The following is a 12,874-nucleotide window of genomic DNA, read 5'->3' as shown; positions in this document are numbered from 1 at the left end:
AATTAATTGCGTGAAATCGAGACTTTGAAATCTGAACGTTATAGCGATGAAAACATAAACGGGGTACTTTGAAACAAGGTTCGACTACGTGGTCTGACACAAGAACACAAATACAGTCAAACCTCGGTTTTCGTCCATAATCCGTTCCAGAAGGCTGTTCGAAACCCGAAACCACGCTCTTTTTAATAAAAACATCTTTATTGAACACGTCTGTTCACAATGGAATGCTACACGAGGAAGCGCTACACGAGGAAGCGTCACTTCCTCGTGTAAGGAAGGCGAGAGGAGTCAAGTGACGCATTCAAGTGCGCTCAGTTTGTTCGAGAACCGAAATTTGTTCGTCATCCGAGGCATAAAAAACTCGAAATTTTTGGTCGAAAACCGAATTGGTCGAGAACCGAGACGTTCGAAAACCGAGGTTTGACTGTACAAACAATTCACGGTGGCACACTCAAGTCGACAAACCCAGGACCGCCAAAATAAGGCTACTCTGTGTTCATTTTAGAAAGAGGTCATTTTAAAACTTAAGATTTTGCAATGTCATCAAAATAAACTCCGTGTACAGTTCGAAGCTGTAGTTGTGTGTCTGTTCAAAACACAATGGTGTTGCCACAAATGGTCAAACCTGGCATATACCGACGACGCCCATGACACACCTGTTGCACAACAACCGTGGATTGGCCACATTGACCGCACCGACTCCCGTTGGGAGGTGAGCCTTTGCAGTACCTTACAGGTACTGACCAGCCTGACGGGAAAGGTTCAAACATGAACTAGATTTGGTTTAAAAAAAAAATGTTTCTAATACGGTCCTTTTGTTTTCTATCCGACCTTTCTTCAGCTGCGAGTTGCACAGCTGGAACCCAAGTCCATGTCGTTTCGCCGTTTCATGGACATTCTAATTATCATACATCCACCTTCATATCAGAAAGCCCCTTTGGAGATCAGTTACATGTATTAAAAGGGGATTATGAAGCTTCTTCAAGAACCCTGACGTTTGTGATCCGAGCGTTAACGTGTAAAAGGTTTGAATAAAACTGCAAAGAATCTTTTCATTTTGCTCCTGCCAACACCATCTTTGTAAGCGTTGAGGTTGCTCATGAGATGTTTCAACACGGCGTCTCGAAACAAATCTGAATTGGACTTGAAAGTTTCCAAGAGCTTCTTCTTAGAACGATACTGATGGGAGAGGTCCTTGATCACGGCCTGGATGAATTTACCAGAGGTGACCATGTCCATGGTGGCGAGCGATTCCAGATTGACTTCATTCAAAACTTGACGATAAACCTTACTGATGATCAGCTGCACTTCACACTGCCCCATCGACTTCTTCACTTTCTTCGGGAAGTGTTTCACCAGCGACAGGATCAGCACGCTTATGAGACTGCGAGCCAGCTTCTCCAGCGTCGCTGGCGTGATGGCAACGGATGCCGCGTGAGACTGCATTTCCCTTTGCTGCGGTGCAGACGCTGACGCTTCGAGCTGCAAACTGGAGTTCCTTTCGTCTGAACTCTCAAGTGAAGACATGAGCATGTCAATATCGTTTAAGGCACCGCACACTGCATTGGTCCGAGCCTTCTTCTTTCTGGACTCCATCTCCATCCAAAGGAGCATCTGCTGCAAAAACTTCCCTACGGAATCTTCCACAATGTTAAACAGAACATCCGGGCGTCGTTTTTTGCGCTTTCTCCGCCCGAGTGTTTGCGTGCCAGCAAACCCGGAGGCGCCGGTCGTCTGGTTTACCTGAACGTGGTTGTAGATTTTATCCCTCAGCTTTTTGGAGAACAGTGTAAGCTCATCATTGAGGATCTCGTGGCTTTTTGTGACTTTTGTTCCTGCCATTGCAAAATTGTTGTACAAGCCCTCGACATCGTCCCGGATTCCCTCAAAACTGAGAGGGGTAGTGATGGAGCCCGGCAGGGACACCTCAGGATGAACTACGCCAACATCGTCGGGGGGGCAAGGGAAAGTCACCAGGTACTCGGAGTCCTTCCACAGACCCTGACTGACCACGTCATCCATCATTTTGTCAAACCTCATTTTTGAGAACTCGATGAAGCTGTTCTTGCGTGGGCTCATTTGTATATGCGTCGAAAAAAAGTTGGTCAACGTCTTCTCAATCAACCTCAGATCAAAATGAGGGCTTACCGACCTGCTGCTGTTACTGTCCGTATCTGCGGCGTAGTGAAGATCACCAACAATCGTGGTGACAATGTCAAACGCCGTGCCTTGAACATCCGGAGGAGCTTCAAGTGGCACATCCGCAGGTTCTGTATTATTGCAATCTGACCATTTGCGGAGGATTTGAGTTACCGCTTCCATTGTCTCATCAACACTGATATTTGATTTGGGGCTACAGCATGACTTAGGACTCTGATCTTCCTCAATCTGTATCACCTGGACGCGGCCGTGGTGCTTGTGACCTGACGGTTGACGCCAGCATGCTCCGAAACACCGAGTTCTTGACTCCACGTGACCCAGGTAAGTCCACAACGCGCTGCAAGCGAGACGCACCATCTGGTAAAGCACATTGAGACTGGTAAAAGTTCCAGGGATGTACATGAGGGGCACGAGCTGTTGAGCGTCCTTGTGCGTAGCTGATGCCAAAGTACGATTTACCCTTTCGGAAACCTCGTCCGTTAAGAGCGAGTCCAGCTTGCTGGCCGAGTCGCACTGTTGTAACGGGATACTGAGCGCTGAAGCAAAAGCACTGTTCGTTGCCCCCTCCGGGACCGGAGTCAAACGATCAAGCTTTGTGTCACCGACCCGCTGTCGGAACACCGGTATGATGATTTTCAAGGCATCAGTGGAGAGCTTTTGGGTCATCTCTGTGCACATGTCCGCCAGCGTGGCTCCCGTTTTGGAGTCGAAATGCCCTTCGGACAGCAGGCACCACTGGGCTGGAGAAATGTTTTCAAAATATTTCGACACGATTGGCAGGAGCGTCTCCCTTTCCACTGAAATATCTGAATGCATTGTCCTTGTCCAGCGCGACCCATTCAATTCCAAATTGTAAATTTGGAACGTGAGTTGATCACGACTGAGCGGGGCATGACATCATTCTTGGCAAATTTTCAGGCTAGCTCTATGACAAAGATGTGATGCGACTCAGTCCGGCTTGCGTGAGAGTGATGACATCGGTAAGCTTGAAAGGCAACCTTTCATCATGCAAATAACTACCCTCTACTTTCTGTAGCAGCGAAAAGACACCAATAAATTGCGTAAGCCTATCGGGGAAAAGTCGGATGGAGTTGATGGATTGCGCTGACATTTGTGCCACCCTCATTGGCAAAAAGAGGATTTTTGCTCTCCAAGTGACTCACACTTTTACTGATGCCATCTTATGCTCCTCATATAACTTGTTCCCATTTCCCTTTGAGCGATACAATCGTCACTTTCCAAAAGTGAATAGCTTGTGCAGGCTTGTGCAAGGTCCTGGAAATCCGTCTTGCTGGAAAACCAGGCTGTTTTATGTGAAGTAATAGTTACTCGAACCGCCGTGGAGAAAATGTGAAAATGGATGAATTTCGCTCTTGAATCCATTCGAGCGGGTGTGCAGTTTTAATTGGGAAGCAGAAAACTGACGATTGTTTTCTAATAATCCTGACGAAACCCCCGCATGTAAAAATTTGCAAAATTTTATTTTCTCCCAAATCTAAACTAATGCTCACTCCACGTGTGCGCGCTGTTTTAACAGATTATAGCGCAATCTAAAGCGTTGACAGTGGCTCGTTCTCTCTTCCGATGCTGTTTATGCTTTCACAAACTCGCCAATTTTTCTGTCTCCTGAAAAGTGGTTCCGCTCAACGGCAGCGATTATTTTCTTGTATTTACTGCCAACGCATCCCATTTAAAGCATTGGGCAACGGCGAATGGCCGTTTTTGTCGATCACAAACGGATGCACCTTCCACATGCGCATTCATTCACTAAAACAGTATCGGCGGCGGACATATTACAAGGCATTATTATTGATCCTTGAGTTTTTAAGAATTTGTTAGTCCACAGAACACTATTCCTCATCAGGTGAGTATGGGTGGTCAAAATACTGAGTAAACGCCAAAATGGTTCAAAGTTGACAGGATTTAATATTCGTGCAAAACCATTTGCATCAGCACAAAACTGCAGTGTCATGCAACAATTATGAGACCGTTTGCAGTCCCATTGGTGGAGTGGTTGGCCTGAGTAAAGCTTTGCCGACGGCTAGAAAGAACCTTTTCATCGAGCTCATCTCGGAAACGCGGCTGAGCGTTTTGAGATTTTTTGTCAAGTGACTGGACACGACATCGTCAAATGATGGCTCATCTGAGATGAGAGCTTCCAACAGCTTCTCGTGTGAATGATACTGTTGGAAGAGGTCCTCAATCATGATCTTGATAAATTTATTGTAGGCAACCATGTCCATAGCAGCCAGGGGCTCCAGGCTGACCTCCTTCATAACCTTACGGTAGATCCATCCGATGATCAGCTGTAAGTCGTATTGCTCGATCGACTTCCTGACTTTCTTTGGGAAGCGTTGGACGAGCGTCATTATCAGCGAGCTCACAATGCTTCTTGCCAATTTCTCCTGCAGAGGGGATTCGCCGTCGACGCTCGGTGGAGGTGCTGGGGAATCCGTCATGGCTGTGGTGGATTCTGGATGGTGAAAGTTGTAGATGAGACAGCAGATTGTAACTTGATTGTCGATCGCTCAGTAACAGCCCAGTGGGCACCGTCCGTCTCGCTCTATGACAAAAGAACAAGTGCGCTTTATGATGTCGCTGCACTTTGTGTCAAAGACCTTGGTTACGTCAGTACTCCTTATAGGCAAAAGATGCCGCGTTGTTTGAACTTTTCAAAAATGTACCTTCAACAGACCTTTAGTTGCTTGGATTACCACACAGGAAATTCACCTGCCAGAGGGCCTCTTTGGATTTCTGCTTAAGGTGTGTTTTTATGAATGCTAATGCTGTACTCATTGAACCCACAGACAACAATTAAGAGTCTTGGATGCAAGTGTATATTTTAGTGAGCACTGATGAACAAAAAGGCATTTTTTTTTAATGGGGTGTAATAAAAACACTTCAATTAATTATTATTATGATTATTATTTTTTTTTTTTTTATGAAAACGCGCCCGGTGTTCCAGTGGTTAGCGCGTCGACTTCACAGTGCAGAGGTACCAGGTTCAATTCCAGCTCCGGCCTCCCTGTGCGGAGTTTGCATGTTCTCCTTCCTGCGTTCTCCCCATACCTGCGTGGGTTTTCTCCGGGTACTCCGGTTTCCTCCCACATTCCAAAAACATGCATGGCGGGCTGATTGAACACTCTAAATTGTCCCGAGGTGTGAGTGTGAACGCGGATGGTTGTTCGTCTCTGTGTGCCCTGTGATTGGCTGGCAACCGATTCACGGTGTCCCCCGCCTACTGCCGGAAGATAGCTGGGATAGGCTCCGGTACCCTCCCCGTGACCGTACTGAGGATAAAGCGGTTCGGAAAATGAATGAACGAATGAATGAATAAAAAATGAAAACTATCAAGAGAATTTAAGAGTTTTCCGAGATCAGGGGTCACAACAGCTGTGGGGCTACCGGGAACAAGTGGAGGGCTCCTAATTTGACATAACCTTCCTAAATATATGTTATATAATTGCAAGTATGATTTAAATGGAGAATATAAAAAAAAATTATACAAATTATACAGTGATAATTTTACAGTTTACTCCCAGCGAGTCCCAGGGGCTCGCTGATCAGAAAAGTATGAGTCCCATTATGCATTTAGAGAGTCCCAAATTTCGAATTCTGAAATGGTCTACTTCTTAAATTGCATATGATAATAACACAAGCAACAACACATACATACAATTATAAACAAATGCTGCAAAAATTTCAATAATTCAGTAGCAGGCCTGAGGACTTCGGAAATTCACGGTAACCGTTTTTCGGTTCCGTCAGATTACCCAATGGGAAACCACGGCAACTAATTTTAGGTTCTGTAAACGTTCATCATGGGAACCCATTTTTCTATTTTGACTGATATTCATAATCAAGAATTCTGAAACTCAAAAGTATAACGTTTCAAGGGTAAATGTTTGAAAACTATGCATTAACAATGAACATTCCATCAGCAGCTGTGTACTCCAGGTTTATTAAAAAAAATAAATGGATCAAAATATGGTGTACTCATATGGCATCATGAATACATAATACCACAAAATCAGTATTTTTTCCAATCTCACACGGCAATTAATTTACTGGTAATCATTAAGCTTCATTATGATCAGAAAGAGCATTTCAGAGTAATGCCTTTTAAAATCTACATGTGACCGTTTTCAAATGCTATCTTAGTCTTGATTGAAATGGAATCCTAATTAGTCTAGTGGCCGCCAAAATGGGAATGGTTGAGTAACAACACAGCCATCATTTATGAAATCAGAAGAAATGACATGCGTAGATTTCAAAGAGCTTTTATTCTGAAATGCTACATTCGGTCCTCTCTGGCATCCCAGGACAGTGTGGCACCTGGCAGTTGTGGAATGGTTCATGACGCCTTTCTTTTTAATGCAAGCATACAGTCCATGTGATGCGGATACAAGTGAGACATTTCACACCATCCCAAAATTCTAATTGGATACCAAATATTTATTTCGCAGTGCTTCTGCAAATAGGTGTCACAAAGCTGCCATTGACACCCTTTTCTTTCACTTCAATGAACAGCATTTCAATACTACATGGAATAGAATAAAATGACAGACTTCTGGGCACTTATGCACACCTTAAAGTCCGCTTGAAAAAAAAAAAAAAAAAAAGACAAAATTACAAAATGAACCTATTAAGCATGTGACACAGTGCTGCTCATATAAATATATACTTGGGCAAGAATAATCTACTAGCAGACTTAGATATCCCCAAGAGCTTTTTGTTCAACACCTGAGCTTTTGTCATCATATATTAATATTAGTCTTCTTATTTATTAAGCTACTGTCAATGGACCCCCCGCTAATGAGCAAGGTAGATCTGCTGCATGCGAGTGATATTGAATATTTACACTGTACACACTCACAAGCTGCTCTTTCAGTCTCGTCCGGGGATACTTCTCATATACACATATTGCAAATGGGCTAAGCACACGAATCAATTGTGACCATAGTGCAACACATTCAAGAGGACTGCCGCTTCGCCTGCACGTGGGTCCGCAACAACAAAACCGGGCAAGTCGGGTCGATATTAAAAACAAGCTTTAGTATTGGATCGCCGACGTCAACAGCGCAACCACTTCAGAACTCCTCATGAACGTTTCTGGCATAGTCCATCAGCTTGCTGCCCGTGAAGTACTCGCTGTACTTGAGAATCTCGTCCAGCTCCAGATTGTGGTTCTGGTTCTCGTCAGCCACCGCGATCATCTGTTTGGCTTCGTTCAGAGCGTTGTGCTCGTTCATAGGGTCCATGTACTCCTGTCACACAAAGAGACGCCACAAATTAAGGTCTCGGATGCTAGTCCACAGCTGCCAAACTTGGGAGCAAAAAAACATTGACATTTTTTCCTCAATTATTTTATCTCAGGGTACATGTTAGTTTTCAGTCTTCAAGGGCCATGCTAAACTAACCTCACTCAAACGTGACATGCAATTCTGGTTATTTATTGCCTTTGAGTTTTAAGGTACTAAATTGTGTTGTGTTACAGAAATGTGCATGATCGGCAGGGAGGATTATTCTTCAAATAGCAACAGAAGAAGCAGCGAGGGTGGACACCTCCAGTTCTTCCATGGTGACAATGCCGTTGCGGTCGGAGTCCATGACGTCCTCAAACTCTTTCCTCCTCTCGCGGACCCAATCGTCATCCATTTCCTGGCCCTGCTGGTTCACCACAGTACCCACGGGGAGTGAGATGAACTCCGACACGGTCAGCTTCTGGTCACCGTCCTGGTCTGCGGCACAAGCGCGAGACATCCCATTTGCATTTCAATTCCAAACGGCAAAGACTTTGGGGGGACGGATACATTCATGTTGAAACTCATTTGGCATGTTTATGCCACCAACAGATGACCACCACTGTCCAATGTAATTAACAACAACACCACCCCCCACCAATTAATATCGGAGCCGTATCACACTGTGCCGAAGGGCAGTTAAATGACCCTCCAACGACATGAGGACTGCAGAGCAAAACAGGAGTAGGACCGCACCTAAGTCACGCATGATCTCCTTGACCATGTATTTGAGCATGCCTCTGCTGTGCTCCGGGTGCAGGAAGGACAGGAACTCCTGCTCATTGAGTAGCTGGTCGGCCGGAGGGTTGTCAGCTTGAAACCAGCGGTCCTTCAGACTCTCCAGAACCTCCTGAGCTGCACGGAGCACCACAAAAAACAACAAACGTGCATCCATGTTCTTAAACACTCACCAAGACAAAAACCACTCCATAAAATGTATGCAAGACAACTGCATACATGTGGTTTGGCATCCGCAGATTTGCATATCCATTGACTTTTCCACCCCCAATTGCCTTCATTATTTTTTGTTAATATTTAATTTAAAAAATATTTAAATTGTCCCCCTGCCACATTTCTCCCCGTTTACATGGAATACATTATATTGAATGTTTTCTGAAGAATTTGGGGTGGCTTGAAAAAAATAATAAATCCCCACATTCACAACATTGCCTTTGTTCTTGAAATCGCCCTTAAGGATTAATCAATTTTTTGCTCATAGTACGTTTCCCCCCTCCCCTTTTCAGTGTGCCATCATTCACACCACCTGAAATAGTAAAGAACAAAAATGGAGGAAATATCGCATGTGATTCTCGACTTACTTTCCTCATCCAATTTAAGGTCTTCGTTGTTCTTGATTTTTTCTGCAATTTCCTTTTCATTGAAACCTTTGCTGGCAAGAAACCGGATTCTGTATTCATCCCATGTCACGTGACCTGCAATATTTAAAAAAAAAAAAAAAAAAAAAGGACATTTGTTGGAGGACAAAGATTAGTTATGTCTTCAAATGACAAGCTGGGCTAAACAATCTGTAAATCATAATGTAATCAGTTATCAAGGTTGAAAAAAAAGTCTTTGCCCTCCTCATTTTGAAATTGCAATGGTACGTGCACTTTTTCCATCCAATTGTATCCAGTGCTTGTTTTTCCACCCTAAAGTCAAAATTAAATCCTGCCTCGTTTCTAAATGCACGCACTCTTACCGTCGCCGTCCGGATCGACAGCATGGAAGCTGTTTTTGTTCTCCTTCATGGCCTCCTGAAAATGTTCCTCCGTCTTCTCCATAATCCAGCGCTGCATCTCCTTGGCGCTCACACTGTGGTCTTTATTGAAATCCACTCTGGGGGAGAGGCGTTCGGAAAATTAGCACTCGCACATTTTTCATGTCATTGATTTTTTTTTCTCTCTCAATCTCGATGCTCGTAAAAAATGTAGCATTGTCTTTGTTGTTAATGATGTGTCTGCACCATCTTTACAGCAGTAGGAGTGCACAGATTGGCAAGGGGGGATTGGTTTTCAGTCTCAACTAGCTACTCGCCACACGGACCGCTGATATGGTGCACATTTTTAACTCTCTTTAATTGTTGAGACTTTTGGCCCAATAGTTAGCGCGTCGACGTCACAGTGCAGAGGTACCGGGTTCGATTGCAGCTCCGGCTTTCCTGTGTTCTCCCCGTGCCTGCGTGGGTTTTCTCGGGGTACTCCGGTTTTCTCCCACATTCCAAAAACATACATGGCAGGCTGATTGAACATTCCAAATTGTCCCTAGGTGTGAGCGTGAGCACGGATGGTTGTACGTCTCTGTGTGCCCTGCGATTAGCTGGCAACCGGTTCAGGGTGTCCCCCACCTACTGCCCGAAGACGGCTGGGATAGGCCCCAGCACCCCCCGCGACCCTTGTGAGGATAAAGCGGATCAGAAAATGGATGGATGGTTGGACATACAACAGTGATCTGATGTCCTCACCACTGGATTCCAAATATTTTTAGACTAAATATACATCATACTTGGCAAAGATGTCAATGAGCTTCTTCCTGTTCCGCCTCGGCTCAGAGTCCTCGTCAAACTCCTCCATGTCTTTGCCCAAGAAGACCTCTTGGTGGAAGTCCTTGTTGAGGTGGCCATCCAACTCCATCTTCATGCCATTCAAGTGGTCCGGCGGAAGAATCTCATTGTCATCCTTGTTGGCTGCGCTCTTGTCTTTCGAGGCAGACATGTTGGCCGGCCGAGCCCCGACGTGTGTGCCCACCAATAAGATCCACAAGAACAGCGACACGGCCAGGAGGCTTTGCCAGTCAAGTCTTCTCTGAACTGCCATATTTTTCTGTGGAGAGGTAGCATCATATCAGAATACAAGTGAGATTCCAGTAGCTCTAAAAACGAGAAATACACATCTAGACAACTTTGTAGCTCTTCAATATTTAAAGGCATTAGATCAGCGGGTGTTTATAATTGAGAACATTTTTGGCTGCCCTTGAGGATTTGTATTTGAGTACATTTAGTTTCAAACTACAATTACAACCACTAGCTAAAAGAGAGCGCAATAATCTGTGGGTCACAACCCAGTGAAACGGCTGGGATTGAAGGGGTGGCTCCAATGAAAACGACTGGGATTAAAATACAGTTCAGAAGGCCAAGATTTCTAAAATCCTTTTTTTTGTCAGTCACATGAACTACTGTATTCTCATTTTGCGAAATATTGCAATTTTTTAGTATTGTGTCATTGTGCAATAGTCATCAATATGGAAAAAAAAGGCTTTAAATATTTCACTTTGTGTGTGGTGAATTACAATGATATACAACTTTCAGTTATTGAATTTTTTTTTGTCGTCAATGGACTTTCCCTGAATATGGTAAAAAAAATTTGAGCACCCTGTATTCTAAATATAAGTTGATTTATTTTTGTTTGACACTGTATCCTGGGTGCTTATATTCACATTTCTGTTCAAAGACGTTTAGTTTTAGTCTGGTCAAAAATAATTTTCCTGTTAGGGACGATTTTTAACTATCCACGACAAAGAAAGCCTCGTGCTCATGTCAGTAACGTGAAAACTGCGGTACAACGTCACCAAAATTCACATGCACATTTCTACTCATGCCTACGTCAACCTCTGCGTTTTCCATTGAGCTATAGTGAGCAACTGTGGAAAGGTTGACACTTAAGAAATATTGCTGAGATCATTTTGATATTTTCAGAGAATTAGTTGGTGTAGGTTGGGATTGAGCTTTCTGACATCGAGTGACATTAAGGTCTTTCTATGGAGAGGAAAACAGTTAACGCCCCAACAATCCAAAATGTGTGTGCAGTTGTTTTGATATGTTCAGACGTTGATGTGGTTAGAGGTAGAGATTGACCGTTTTCTTGCGAGTGACGGAAACTATATCAGCAGGAAAACAGTTAACGTCTCAAAAATGAAAAATACTTGGGCGGCTGTTTTGATATTTTCAGATATTGGTGTGGGTATAGGTGGGTGTGCACGTGTATTTTGGTTACGATTTTTCTCTATCGTGGACGTCAGCTGGGACAAAAATGCTTAACCCCTCGAACATCCACAAAATACGATGGCGATTGTTTGTATATTTTAAGAGTTGAAGTGACCAGCGGTAGGGATGAGCTTGTGAATTTTGACAACGTTTGGTGGGAGTTTTCTGACATTAAGCGTTGAGGTGCGTTCCCAAAATAAAATGGGAAGCAACCAAAGACGACGGACAACTTCAATACGACGTGTTTACCTCACGACCAGCTGGCCAACGTAGCCCCGCTGGGTTAGCATCGCGCTGTAATTCTGTTGTTAAAATCGCCAATATGACCCCACTCACCCGTAAAGAACCGTTATAAAGGCAACTCTGCCGATGACGTCGAAAGTAGGTGAGAGGCACTACCCAAACTGGTGCCAAGCAGCTAAAGCTAAACCAAGGCTCCGTCTATTCCGCAGCAGGGCTAGTGAAGTGGAATGTCGCTTCCTGTAGACGTGGCTTCCACGTTCCGGTGTCCAGTGTGGGGCGGCTCTCCGTTCGATAACGAAAGTGACGACAAAACGGTCTGGAAAGTTCTAATTCACTCGCCGGTTTGAGAAATACGTCACGCTATCTGGCACGATGGTGCTCCCTGTCAAGTTATGACGAGAATAAAGGAAGTGACGACAGAAAAGGCCGACTTTCAGAATAAAGCAGTGTTGTCAAACTTTAATTGAGCAGAGCCCGATGTACGTATTTTTACAGTGGAAAAATCTCATGGCACCGCCCCGAACAAAAATGGCTCAAAATCTATGTAGGACATTCCAGAATTGGAGGCCCTATGAAAATTAAAATATAAAATAGTCACAATGCCGCTTTCTTTGAAGACCAGCGAACATCATACAGTATATAATTTCTAAAGTGGCTGTTTTTGTTAATTGATGAAATATAAACCCCACTAAAGGCATAAGGCCATTATGTGCCTGTATCAGGTATGGCCTCCATACCTGATACAGGCACAGTTTCTCAGAGATGCTGCAGAGGAATTGGTCTTCACTCCCTTTGTCACCATGATAGCTTTATAATCAAATTGAGTAGAGACCAGTTTCATGTGACGTATGCATACATTTTAAGTCTGGCTGCGCGCGTATTTCGGAGGCAGAAAACAGGCTGAACAGAACAAAATAGTGCGAGTAATGGCGTCCTCATGCTGTGCCGTGGGTTCTCAGAATAGAAAGAGCACACACAGAGATCTAGTCTTTTGTAGAATTCCTGCTGGTAAACACCCCTTCAGACGCGAGAATTGGACTGAGGAGGCAATGCTCGTTTATGCAGTGCTCACTTCATATCTGGTAAGTACTTGGGAATTAGATCTACCATGTCAAATTATATTCTATGTTGTGAAAGCCCAGAATAATGTTCAATTAGTGAAAGTAACAAATGGGTGAAAATAATGAAG

The 12,874-nt window shown here is 44.1% G+C and overlaps 1 protein-coding gene across 2 annotated transcripts; it reads right to left on the bottom strand.

Annotated features, from left to right (window-relative positions):
* Nucleotides 1-6,424: 6,424 nt before the first annotated feature.
* Nucleotides 6,425-12,153, bottom strand: sdf4 (stromal cell derived factor 4). 2 transcript variants are annotated; one of them, XM_019867188.1, is made up of 7 exons: nt 11,775-12,153; nt 9,966-10,282; nt 9,163-9,299; nt 8,783-8,896; nt 8,160-8,318; nt 7,726-7,901; nt 6,425-7,427 (listed from the first exon to the last, which is right to left on the bottom strand). In XM_019867188.1, the coding sequence occupies exons 2-7, from the start codon at nt 10,274-10,276 to the stop codon at nt 7,251-7,253; spliced, it is 1,074 nt and encodes a 357-aa protein (XP_019722747.1). In that variant the 5' UTR covers nt 10,277-10,282; nt 11,775-12,153; the 3' UTR covers nt 6,425-7,250. The 2 variants fall into 2 exon arrangements, with proteins under 2 accessions (XP_019722747.1, XP_019722746.1); XM_019867187.1 differs by having other exon boundaries at nt 11,779-12,152.
* Nucleotides 12,154-12,874: the final 721 nt, after the last annotated feature.

The sequence above is a fragment of the Hippocampus comes genome, unplaced genomic scaffold (genome assembly GCF_001891065.2).
Source record: "Hippocampus comes isolate QL1 unplaced genomic scaffold, H_comes_QL1_v1.1 scaffold486, whole genome shotgun sequence".
Taxonomy (NCBI): Eukaryota; Metazoa; Chordata; class Actinopteri; order Syngnathiformes; family Syngnathidae; genus Hippocampus; species Hippocampus comes.
Note: the sequence above shows the minus strand (reverse complement) of the source record. Positions and strands in the feature narration are given on the sequence as shown.

Bases quoted from the DNA above. Each gene is read 5' to 3' on its own strand.
- sdf4 (XM_019867188.1), bottom strand. From the start codon at position 10,276: ATGGCAGTTCAGAGAAGACTTGACTGGCAAAGCCTCCTGGCCGTGTCG. The intron at 9,300-9,965 runs GTATGATGTATA...CCTCTCCCCCAG, and splicing joins CTCATTGACATCTTTGCCAA to AGTGGATTTCAATAAAGACC. The intron at 8,319-8,782 runs GTAAGTCGAGAA...TGCTCCGTGCAG, and splicing joins CCTTAAATTGGATGAGGAAA to CTCAGGAGGTTCTGGAGAGT.